At 36.1% G+C, this 13,518-nt stretch overlaps 1 protein-coding gene across 1 annotated transcript; it reads left to right on the forward strand.

Moving 5' to 3' along the window:
- Positions 1 to 2,905: 2,905 nt before the first annotated feature.
- Positions 2,906 to 11,858, forward strand: LOC134536705 (protein SREK1IP1-like). The gene is made up of 2 exons (XM_063376573.1): positions 2,906 to 3,142; positions 11,285 to 11,858. Exon 2 carries the CDS (start codon positions 11,305 to 11,307, stop codon positions 11,722 to 11,724), a length of 420 nt encoding a protein of 139 aa, XP_063232643.1. The 5' UTR covers positions 2,906 to 3,142; positions 11,285 to 11,304; the 3' UTR covers positions 11,725 to 11,858.
- Positions 11,859 to 13,518: the final 1,660 nt, after the last annotated feature.

Raw genomic sequence — 13,518 nt, forward strand, 5'->3', positions numbered from 1 at the left:
CACTAGTTGCTTCTGCATTCACTGATCAGTAACACAGTGCGGCCGCGAACGAGTCCATTTAATGTCTGTTCAGTCGGGTTTTTTTTAAATTAAATGTTTGGGTTAGAATTATATAACATTCGTAGACACATTTAGTTGTAATTCAACTCTTAATTTTACTATTACTTTTTTGATATTGTTAGGCTGAAATCTGAATTGAGTGCTATGTTTACATCTAAACATTTTGAGGGAAAGACAGTGCAAGAAATGCACCATTTCCTGTATCAAAATGAACTCCAAAGTGGACTTCCAGAACTCTATAAACTGTGCGTAATGGTTTCAACTATTCCTGCTACATCGTCATCCGTAGAACGTTCGTTTTCTGCACTAAGACGAATAAAATCATTCACAAGAAATGCGCAAGGACAAAGTCGTTTGTCTGCACTCTCCATCATGTCCATAGAAAAAGATCTGTTGGTGGAGATGAAAGCCCGCAACTCGTTTATCGACGAAGTCACGGAGCAGTTCTGCAGGAAAAACCACAGAGCCGAGTTCCATTATAAGTAAATACATGGTGAGTGACAATTTGATATCTTTGTTAATTCTTCTCTCTAAGTTTATCACAAAAAATTTAATGTTGTAACCAGTTTTATGTTTAATTATTGTTTAAAAAACTGCCTAAACAGCACCATTTTGCTCCCTGAAAACCAAAATATTTCCGGAAGAGGGCCCCCGGACCCACTTCTTCCCGGGGGGGGGGGGGGGGGGGGGAGGGGGTTGGATGTATTCTATATTGCATGCGTTACCAAATTTGTCAGGATACGCCCATGGTTATAGAAACGAATACATACGGGTACGCTTTTTTTCGTTACTTTTACACCTCTAGTGTGAACGTGGAATGCGCACTGGACCGCCCCGCCAGCCCGGCGCTGCGCCGCCCGCCCTCTTCCCGCTATCTTCCCACGCTGCGGCCGGTCTCGGATGCTACAGTCTCTGTGCTGCTGTTATTTGAAATATTCAGATACATGGAAAGTGTTATACACTAGTTTTAAAGATTTTGCAATCAAAAACAAACTAATATCATCAATTTATAAATAAGTTACCTAACTTTTATTTTTCCGCCTTGCAGAAAGAAGCAGGTTTCCTTTGTCACTATTCTTTTTAAAACGTGTCTTATTGCCACCAATTGCAGCGTTTCCCACCTATTTCAATTTAAAAATGTGGCTTCGTGGTAGCGCGATACAACAAAACAAGTAGTGACGACCTCCGACATGTGCGACATCTGTCATGTGTTACTGCAATGAACCTCTGCGTGCGGTGTGCCCGACATCTGTGTGTGGACGCGTGAACTACGATGTGTAAAATTCGTTCTTCGTCTACCGATTACAATGGTTACGGCGGAACAGATTATTCAGCTGGTATTGCTTCTAAATGCATCCTGCTGTTTCTAATAACTCATGCACACATATGTGTTGTATAATATTATTATTTTGTTTCCCATTTACAATCAATTTATACTAGCATTCGTCTACTAAACTTCACGGTTTTTAGGAATAATTAGTTAATAAAATAAGATGCATACCGAAATTTCGAGTAATAACATTTTAAGATCCATCCTTACTCTGTAAATAATATTTTACCAAAATCCAATTTATGTCATGGCATTTACAGAATCTGCTCCACCGCAAACATCGATTTTGCTGCTCGGAACCACATGTATCGCGCACTCTTAACTAAGGACCGCACAACATTTCGTACGGACAGTTAGGGCCGACCGGGGAGCTGTAGAAAGATGATTCGGAGATAATTACCTACCTATTGATGCTAAACGGGGATATTGGCGCGAAAGTTGGATGCTCCCCATGCGCGGGGCTGCCGGCCCTGGCGAGTGCTGGATGGCGACTGACGACTCTCCCTGGCAACCGGGCCAGGGAGGGGAGGAAAACCCGCGGGAAAACGACGGAGCGCGGGAAGGCGATGCCGGCCAGTTTTGTGAGCGGAAATATTTGACACAACCATTAATTAATTAAAGACAATTTTTATACTTATTAAAAGTTTTAGTTTCTGTTTGATAATTGATTTACATGTGCACTAGATACCTGATGCGCATTGCCACACCCGGCCGGACGCTTTGGGCATTTAGCTGGCAGTGACTGACGTCACGCCGTCCGAGGCGCTGCACTAAGACACACGCGCGGGCGTGTTCGTAGCACTAGCACTGACTCAGGTGTTGAGTACACATAGCGGCCTGTGCTCTCAGAGGGAGCACCGACGGCGGTGTCAACATGTAGAAGAGCGAGTCCAGTGAGCTGATATTCTGTCATTCATGTCCGCAGCCATGTTTTCAGTCTATGACGCTATGCCCCCCTAGATACACCAATGCACTATGGAAGCAATTTTAAAGACGTATTAACGTCCAAACTTAACCGTTGGAAGCCATGTACCTTAAGGAATAGAAACTAAAAATTTTATACATTTTGATTCTTTAGTTTTTCCACAATTACGAGTTTATTTTATCGCGGCATATTGCTGCGCTTGTTGTGCAACTTCTAGTTCACTCACCGACCTTCTCGTTTTGTCACATGCTTGAAGCCAATGATGGTGCAGTGACCAGAAATGGTTTAAATTTCTACCCAAGAGTCTGGCGACAGGAATGCTACATGCTGAAACTGCCCTTAAATGCCTAGCATACCCGAAGTTGGCCCATCAGAAGCACCTACTCCTTGGATTTTAATTTTTTATTTTTAAGGTTAATTCTTTTTCTTCTATATAAGAAAACACACACTACTTCTTGGATAAGTGGGCTTTCTTTTTACTAAATGTTTCTTCATGTTTGTTTGTTTTCAATTACAGTGAGTGCTAAGCTATGAGTAGTGTGTTGGTTTTTTTATACAGAAGAGGAAAAAAATGCGCGTTAAAAAAATATCAAGTGGGTAGGAGCTCTTGATCGGCCAACTTCGGAAAGACTCGGTATTTGCTGCTACGGCTAGTGAAATCAGCAAGTAGCATTCCTGTCGTTAGATTCTTGTATATTCCCGCTTTATACTATTTGTTTATACTCTTATAGCCAACTAACTTTGGATAATTATGTGTTTTGGCTGTTGGAGTTCAGAGATTGATGTAATTTATTACAACTAGAGGATTTTAAGTAAAATAAATAAAGGTAATCTCTTTTGAATACTTTAATTTCAATTTTGTGTTAACATACTTATCAAGAACGAGGTTGTAATATTAGGTGCTGTTAATAATTAAACTACATTTAAATATTGAGTAATTTCTTAGTGTAGCATTGTTTCGGGAAAAAGACTTCCGATTACGACTTATCCATACAACGCTGTTAACAATTTTAAATGTGCCTAACATACCTAACCTATCATGCATGTTAATTGATACTACATATTAAAAATGCACTCAACCGGTAAAATTCTTACGTCGCGGCTTTTCCGGAAATTAATAATATTCAGAAAATACTTTTTTGGAACACTATAGACGTTCCTGTATTTTCTTTGAAAACAGAGTTGTTAAATTCCTATTGATTTCTGAGAAATAACAGTTTATATAGGTTAAATTACAATATCTGTGCATTGACAGAAGAAATTTTAATGTTTTTGAGAACTTCAATGAAATCGTAAAAATGATCAATTAGGTTAGCGACCTTAAAAAATACTTGAAAATATTGTGTGCCGTTGGTAAAGTTACGGTAAATATTTACTTGGGCGGTATTTCCGAAAAAAAATGTTAAAAATCCGAAAATACCTTTATCATATGCTCTTCAACTTCCTCTTCATTAAAAGTGGCGGAGGTAAGAAATTCCAAATACTTTAGGAGATATCGAATTTTTAAATTTCATCATATGTAGTTGAGCGGTATTTGCGAAAATAAATGTTAAAAATCCGAAAATACCTTTATCATATGCTCTTCAACTTCCTCTTTTCATTAAAAGCGGCGGAGATAAGAAATTTCAAATACTTTAGGAGATATCGAATTTTTTAATTTTGTAATACAAGACCTGTGGAACCATTCGAGCGGCGCTATTTTTGTTATTTTGCCGTGTGTTCGTGAATACGTGAATCGTGAATGCGTGATTAATAAAATGGTTGATTAGGTCAGGTAAGTTACATTATTAATACTTTCAAACTAAGCCGACATTAAAAATTATTTTGTGAATTAATTTTAATGGCTGTTTAGTTTTAAAATATTAATAATGTAACTGACCTGACCAAACAAACCCGGACAGAGGGTGAACAGTAAACTAAAATGGTCGATTAGGTCAGGTCAGTTACATTATAAATACTTTCAAACTAAGGTGATATTAAAAATAATGTGAATTAATTTGAATTATTCTTTAGTTTTAAATTATTTATAATGTAACTGACCTTACCTAACAAACCCGTAACAAAGGATGTACAGTAACAACTCACGTAAATTTTTTTGTTACTTATTACTTGCGTAACAATATCAAAATAACAAATAAGACTTTAAAATTAGAAACGTTAAAAACTCACCTAAGTTGGAGGCGGTAATTAAACACAGTTTTAAACAATAATTGAACTAAATAATCACGTATTAGTTCATTTGAATTCTGGCCTATCACGAACAATCACGTGACATCATTATCCAATAAAAAAATAGATACTTGTACGTAAACAAGAAACAATGGTGCACGCACGCCACAGGAATGCGTTGGTTTTGTGCTGAAATTTAAAAATTCGATATCTCCTAAAGTATTTGGAATTTCTAATCTCCGCCGCTTTTAATGAAAAGAGGAATTAGAAGAGCATATAATAAAGGTATTTTCGGATTTTTAACATTTTTTTTCGCAAATACCGCTCAACTACATATGAAGAAATTAAAAAATTCGATATCTCCTAAAGTATTTGGAATTTCTAATCTCCGCCGATTTTAATGAAAAGAGGAAGTTGAAGAGCATAAAATAAAGGTATTTTCGGATTTTTAACATTTTTTTTCGGAAATACCGCCCAAGTAAATATTTACCAAAGTTACTATAACTACATTAAAAATATTGTAAATTATCATTGGTAAATATGTAGAGCACGGATTAGCGCCAAAAAAAACCGTACAAATCTGAAATAACTTTTATTATATGCTCTTTTACGTCCTCTTTTCATAACCGCCTGCGGAGATAAGAAATTCCAATTACTTTTGGAGATATTGAATTTTTAAATTTTAATTATTGTAAAAAAAATTTTTATAAAAATCTGAAATAACTTTTATTATGTGCTCTTTTACGTCCTCTTTTCATTACAGCCTGTGGAGATAAGAAATTCCAATTACTTTTGGAGATATCAAATTTTTAAATTTTAATCACAATACCTGCACATTCACACGGCTATCACCATTGTTTTTTGTTTACGAGTATCAATTGTTTTTTTTTTTTGATAATGTTGTCACGTGATAGTTTGTGATAGGCCAATATTCAAATGAACCAATAGGCCACCTTCAACTTAGGTGAGTTTTTAACGTTTCAAATTTTTATGCTTTAAAAAATTACGTTCCTTCCTACTGTTAAGGGGCCCGCCTCGTCAGGGGTGTATGTGTGTTAGTGAGGCGGGATGATAAGCGCGACGCTCGCTGGTGCTTCCAGCGCGGTATAGCCTCTAAGAGCGAGGCTCTGAACTGGCGCGCATTCGTCTCGTCGTCACAGGATAACTGTGAAATTTGAGCGGTGACCGTAACATTATATGGCGGAGAAATGAAGATAAAGGTGTTATGCAAGCCCCTTAAGTGCTTTCAAGAGTCTGTACTGATTGTTGTATGCCTAAAAATTACTCTGAAAACACGCGTTTTAGGCATTTTAACGCTTCTAAAAATACAGTTTAAAAACTTAATCCGAAATTAAAAGTACTTTTCGGGCCTCAGCGAACTCTTAAATGCTATTCGTAAATAGGCCCCACTCGGATATCTTGAGTAGTTTTGAAATCGCGTTGTTTTTCCTGAAGCTCTGCACACCATATGTGTGCCCAGGTAGGCGGGCCCCTTAATCCTTTGTTCCGGTTTGTTAGGTTAGGTCAGCTACATTGTAAATACTTTAAAACTAAACGACCATTAAAATTAATTTTATTATTTTTAATGTCCGTTCAGTTTCAAAGTATTTATAATATAGCTGACCTGACCTAATCTACCTTTGTCCCGTTTTGTTAGTTCAGGTCAGTTACATCATAAATACTTAAAACTATACAACAAGTAAAATAAATATATATTATTTTTAATTTCCGTTTAATTTGAAGTATTTATAATGTAACTAACCTTACCTAACGGAAAATTTCTGTTATTTAGGCATTCACGCGCACACGGCAAAATAAAAAATTGTGACAGTCGAATGATTACATAGGTCTTGTATTGCAAAAATAGAACAGCGATATCTCCAAAAGTAATTGGAATTTCTTATCTCCGCAGGCGGTTATGAAAAGAGGACGTAAAAGAGCATGTAATGAAAGGTATTTCAGATTTGTACGATTTTTTTTGGCGCTAATCCGTACACTACATATTTACCTTATCATTTGTAATGTAAGCATTAAACAGTGATTTCTCAGAAACCAGTAGGAATTTAAAGATTCTGTTTCAGGGTGGATAACACCTTTTGTGTTTGAGAAAAGTACTTTTAGAATTTTATTGTTAATTTCCGGAAAAGTCTATGTGTATATGTATGTATGTATGTGTGTGTGTGTGTGTTGTGTGTGTGTGTGTATATGTGTATATATATATATATATATATATATATATATATATATATATATATATATATATATATATATATATATATATATATATATATATATATATATATATATATATATATATATATATATATATATATATATATATATATATATATATATATATATATATATATATATATATATATATATATATATATATATATATATATATAATGCTTCGTGATCATAGCACGGGTAGAAATTACATAAAAAAATATAAATAATCATCAATTAATAACAGAACACTAGATAACCTTATAAAAGATGCAGTTTGTGATAAAGCATACTGCAGTTAGTTTATTTATCTTCCTCGATAGCCGCCTACACATTACTGGCCTGAACTTTGTACAAGAAAGTTTGGGCGAGCTGTTTGTGTTCGTGGCAAGCGTACACACTACCAGACAGAAGATCGGACAAACAGTAAAGAGAGAACGTGAGGACATTGATTAGTGAAGTTATATCTGCCTTTGCACGGAGTGAAACTATACATAATGTCTCTTGTACTTACTAAGCAAAACAAAAAAAAAATTGGGCTAGCTGTCAGTGCCTTGCTTCTAAGTGATGAGAATTTTTATAAAAAGAAACAAAAATTGTGATTCATAAAATGGTTGCAGGAGGAGAAAATGTTTACACGTGCTAACTTGTTATAAGAGCTTGACGAGAACCATTTTCATAATTATTTGTGAATGGATGAGGCGTGGTTACAGAGTCACCTGGACACGGTAAAGTTCCAAATCGAGAGGCCCAATATTCGCTGTCGCGAATGTGTGAGCAATGAAGAAAGACTCATAGCAAAGTTGTGATACCTTGTCACTGGTCGAAGTTATGAGGACATGGCATTCAGCGCCATCATTACTAAACAACTTCTATCAGCTGTCATCCCAGTGACTTGTTCTGTTATCTACCACTGTTTAAGCCATATCCTTGGAAAAAGAATTCACATGATGAAAGTATCTTCAATTATAGACTTTTGCATGCTAGAAAAGTCGAAAATGGCTTTGGATTAAAAAAAAGTTGGTTAAATTGTACTTTCATATTCTGCTCTGCACAGTTTTTTCAACAAGAAAATTTTTTCGTTCTTTATCTCAAAATTTTGTTGATATAGAAGATACCAACAAAATGCAAATACATCCCGGTGACTGGCTTGAAACACTTCCACTTGTTTCAGTGAATCAGTTGGATACAAGGCATGCATATGAAAAAGGGAAAAACATTCGTAAAAATTTTACTGATTTCAATGGTGAAGTAGCAGTGTCTTTTCAAGAAGACATGTGTAGAATAAACATAAACAAATTATTCTTACTGTTTTTTCTGTTATGCTATCTTATTCATTGTCTAATGTACCTATTCCTTCTCTAACACCCTCCTCATCCAGAAACATCAAGTATTAACAGTTGCACAGAGGGGGGACGTATGTGCCATCTTTGGCTATCCCATTTGTTTCATTGGCTTAAACTTTAAAGAAAGTTATGTAAAACTTAAATTAATTTAATTGGTAAGTAAAATTTTTTAAGAACAAAACATTAGTAAAGATTTGCTTACCCTTAAGTTCCCCCTGATAGAAAAAGAGAGGAAAAGAATGAAACTACAAATCAACTTTTATAAGATTGTACTTTTCTTGCTTATCTTCTGTAACCACATGTCAGTTTGTCCAATTTTATCTTCAGCATGTTAACAGTAGCGTTTGGATGGATTTTGTTGAAGATTTACAGCAAATGGCTGAGGGCCACGTTCAGGGATCCACAATTTGAAAATTCATCACTTCATGTTTCACAAACAGCAACAATTTTTCCAACATTAAACAAGCTCTGTGTTCATCTGTCTTTCCTCATCCACCATTTTATGAGGAATCACTAGGAAACAAAAATTGTGAACAAACAATGAAGCTTGGAAGAGAGAAGCCACACAGCAAGTCTTGTACAACGGAGAAGCTCTCGAACTGTCTGGTGCGGCTGACAATGCTACTCATTACCAAACAAGACAAAGAAGAGTGGTGGGGGAGACGGACCACCCACGTATCTCCCGTCACCCGGGCCGTCTTTGTCGTCACTTTTTGTCCGCAGACAGCCCTAAACTTTGGCGAACAGCCCCCGGACAATGATCGAACTGTCTCGTCCGAGGTTCGGTCTGGTGATGTGTAAGTGGCTTAAGAATTTTTCAACAGTTAGGGAGCGTTCAAGTATTACGTAACACAATTTTTTGATATTTTTGACTCCCCCTCCCCCCATGTAACGCGACGTAACGTTTTTCTGTACCCCCCCCCCTTCTCCCCTAGTAAAAGTTACGTAACCCCAAGTGACCATTTTTACCTAAAAGTCACAATTATCTGGCGTAATGTACCGGAATAAGTCACTAAAATACCTTTGTTATTGTTTTAATCACGTTAATGTTATTTATTAACATTTGAAATGTCTTGTTTTTAAAAGCAAGAGCTATCTAATGTTTTTTTTTGTCCTAATAAATTTTTACTACTCAATCATACATTTAGCAAACATACATTTAATTACGTCGTTTTCCTGACTTGGCCCTGTCCTTACACACTTTTTGCTTTATCCGCCATTGTTCTTCTCATGCATTCTCCTATTTTAGCGTTTTACTAATAAAGCTATTAAAATCGAATAACAAATTTTATTTCTAATAATTTATTTTTACCTTTGGCAATGCAATTACAAACATAAAATATATTTGTCAAAATATAATTGTATTTAAGAATACGATCAAACAAAAACGAAAACATTTAAAATAAAATCAGCCATAATTAAAATAAATAGATTGTAAAAAAAACAATTCAATTTGAGTTTTACTGCTCCTCTGTCCATGGGTTTGCCAGCCACTCAGATTCTTTCATTACTGGCATCCGGAGAGCAGACGAAGAGGGTTCCGGAACTGTTAACCCGCTTGCATCAACTTCGTCTTCGTCGAGCCATCGGCATCCTCAGACGATGTTTCACAGCGACGCACAATGCAGAGAAGCTCATTTTCCCTTCTTGCAGCAAGTCGCTGTGGCCGTACTCGACTTTCACGAAGGTCTTGGGCAGTCTTGCCATGCATGTAACGATTGTGCATTTGCACACTCTTGTGGGGTGTAAAATAAATCCCACAGGTTGAACATACTCGGTTCTTTAGGTCTGATTGTACTGATGGGCAAAATAAATTGTAACGCATCTGCTTAAACCCTTCTAGAGGAGGCGACAGATCAACAGACAACCTCACAAGAAGTGGCGAAAACTTGCATGATCCTTTGTCTATCTGACTAGGTACCACCAGCTTGTTTGTTTGAACTACTTTACTGGAATGACGAGAAAAACTATCACAGTTGTTGATAAATATATGTATTTTTTTTTGCTTTACGTTTGGAGTTAAAAAAACATTATTCACTAATCCTGTAAAGCAAGCAGAAGCAATTTTGTGGAGGTAAAAAAATTAAGTTATCATGCCATTTGAAATTTTGAGGGAAAAAAGTTTTAAAAAATGTGTGAAAGAATCTGTCTCTACGCGACCGTTCTGAAGGGTTAAAAAAAACCTATGTGATGTAACACGTAGGTCAAACCCCCCCTACCTCCCCTGTAACGCATCGTAACGTTTTACAAGACCCCCCAAATTCGTTACGTAATACTTGAACGCTCCCTTATTGTAAATATATTTATCTATTTTGCTAAAAACATTTGTCTATTCATGAAGTTTCCTGGCAGGCCGTCCAACTAAGATGTTAAACCTAACAATTTATTTGATTTTGACTATACAAATATTTTTCTTATAGCATCGCAATTTCACATGAGAATCAATTTTAACTTTCATGTTTGGCTAAGGTAGTGCAATTTGGGACTCTTGTTTGGAAGACCTTAATATTTAAAATAAACTGCTACTAGAATGGTGTGATTTGACAAAAAAAATATTCAAATCCACACTCACATACACTGTCTTTTTTCTATGTTTCTTTCTTTGTATAAGTACCTATGAGTATTAGTGTGTAAACAGACTGCATCTGAATTTGAACGCTGATCACAGAGACATAGCATGTTACCTACTGACAGTGAACGGAAAATTGACTAAGAATTTTTTAAAAAAAAAATATTCTTTGCTTCTTAATTAGATATGGACAGGGTGGGACTTGTGGGATGACAGGAGAGGATCCGGGGTTGCAGTTTTGACTCTTACTCATGTGCTTGTGCACACGGGTCGGCACATCAACAAGAAAACCAACAACTTCCTAGTGGGAATATTTAGTAGAAATGTTGTAATTGATAAGTATTTTGACAGATTTTAGAATTAGGTGGTATAATTACATTAACTACATATAAAAATACATAATTTAGTTTATCTATCTCTGATAAGATACGAAACACCAATAAAATTTTAGGCCTATTTTCTTGTTGATAATTTTTTGTAAAGATGATTTTATACATGTGTATTTGATATATAAGCTGCATTAAAAAAAAACTGCTTATTGCTTTAGAACTAACCAAACAAAGAATACATATGCAGTGCTTTTGTTGCCATCTCGTCAGATGTCGTCGGAGGAACTCGCGTGAGGAAAAGGGGACGTCCTCTGTGCTTGTTCGCAGGACTGTTGCAGATCCCGGACATGGACCCGGAGATCCTGTCGCGCCTCATCCCCCAGGCCAAGGAGACCCTGCGAGCAGCCTGCAAGAAGTGCGGCTACGCGGGCCACCTGACCTTCCAGTGCCGCAACTTCATCAAGGTGGACCCCAACAAGGAGATAGTGCTGGACGTGAGCAGCACGAGCAGTGACAGTGACGATTACGTCACGCCTCTGACCGCGCTGCGCGAGGAGGAGCTGGCCGCTCGGAGCAGCGACGCCAAGAAGAAGAAGAAGAAGAAGAGTAAGCACAAGCACCGCTCCAGTTCGCGGTCGCGCAGCCCCGATGGGGAGGGGGAGGGAGAGGAGGTGCAACGCGACAAGAAACACAAGAAGAAGAAGAAACATGGCCACCACAAGCACAAGAAAAGGAAGCGCTCTCAGTCACCGACGAAATCTGACTGAGCGGCTTGTGATGCCAGGTTCATGTTCCGGCAAATTGTGAAGTCTCAAATCTCACCTGACTTTCATACCTGTGCAGATGCAACTACAGTTTTGTAATATATACATTTTAAAAATTAAATATTTTACATACCTAATTTTTTTTAAATAATTTATTTTTAGAGAATATCTATAAAGTTAACTTATGCATGCTTCAGTTAACTAAATTTTTTATTATGATGAATCCAAATTTAACATCATCCACTGATGGATATGCATGTGAATGGGTATTTATTATTATAAACAGTCATACCTGCAAAGACCTTAAACAACTCACACACAACTGAATACCATATTCGCTTAAATTTTTGTGTGTCCAACAAGCAGAAAGGTCTGCTGGTGTCAGTAATTTAGTTTACAGTTTACTATCATTTTTAAAAGTGCACAAAAATTTATGCTAGTGTATATTCTTTTTATATTAAAATAATGATACTGAAAGCTGTCTGTAGTTGAATGTACCTAAATTAATAATCAATAACAAAATTTTTAATTAGTAAATGATTAATAAATCATTCAGCTAATGTTTTGATCTAAAATCCCACATTTGGATGTGGTGGTAGTGAGATATTTATTGAGAAGTGATCACAGAACACAGAGGTTTATAGCATTCTTTCTTCCATAGTAATGATTAAAACATAGCGATGATTCGGCGTACGGGGTTGGTTACGTTAGTTATTTTGGTTCTCAGCATGTTCAAATGAAAGCCAGACAACATCCTGCTTTCTGCCACTCATGTTGAACCAGAAAAGTTATACATCAAAGAACTTAAGTCCAGCAAATCTGCACACCTGTCTGGGACTTAACCACAGAAAGGGTATTTCTCCATCAGAGGAGGATTCTTCACAGAAAGAGGATTTACAGTACAGTTCGGGATTTCTAGGCCTTTGTGAATATTCGAATACGAATTATAAACTATTTGTATTCAATTCGACCTCAAATACTAACACTTTGAAATAACAAATGTTTGTTTTCTTATGAATACTTGACATAGCATACCTCGTGAGTTGGTCATTTACTAACGTTCACTGCTGAGATTGTCTTTTGTATGATATAATTACCTTTTTTTGATGTTTAATGGGACTTCATAATCAGAAACCTAAACAATAAGCAATGTTTTGAACATAGAACGAGTATTCAATGTTTTTTTTTTCATTACTGTCTCGCTAAACTGTAAAGGAAAAAAACTGTGTTAACAATTCAAAACAATTCATATTTTTCATTTCAAACTTTAAAACAAAATATTATTTGTATTCTTTTTGGCACACACACCTGAAGTGGGTGAAAAAAATAAACGTCAACGACCATGGACTACAATACCACAAAACAGAGACATTCCATTGAGATGGGTATTAAAAGAAGTAGGCCTAATCATAATTTCAATGGCGTATAAATCGATAGTCACAATCAATCTAACACCATATGACACAGTAGCAACTTACTTGCTGTGTATATCTTTAACAAAACAGACGTTGCAACTTAAAGATATATAAAAAAAACTTAATTAATGTTTAAATATTCCAAATGAAATTAGCAAAAATTGTGTTTATAATATTGCTGAACTAAAATACAATCTACCTGGCTGCCGTATACAAGGAAAACTTAGGAATTATAAGGGTTTAAATTAGGGATGGGATTTTCGAATCTTGGATTCGTCGAATATACCGAATCCTATGGATTCGAGGATTCGTAGGATCCGAGGTGGGATTCGAGGTGGGATTCGAGGTGGGTTTTTAAGAGTTTTAGGTAGTAATTGAAAAT

Source organism: Bacillus rossius, chromosome 11 (genome assembly GCF_032445375.1).
Source record: "Bacillus rossius redtenbacheri isolate Brsri chromosome 11, Brsri_v3, whole genome shotgun sequence".
NCBI lineage: Eukaryota > Metazoa > Arthropoda > Insecta > Phasmatodea > Bacillidae > Bacillus > Bacillus rossius.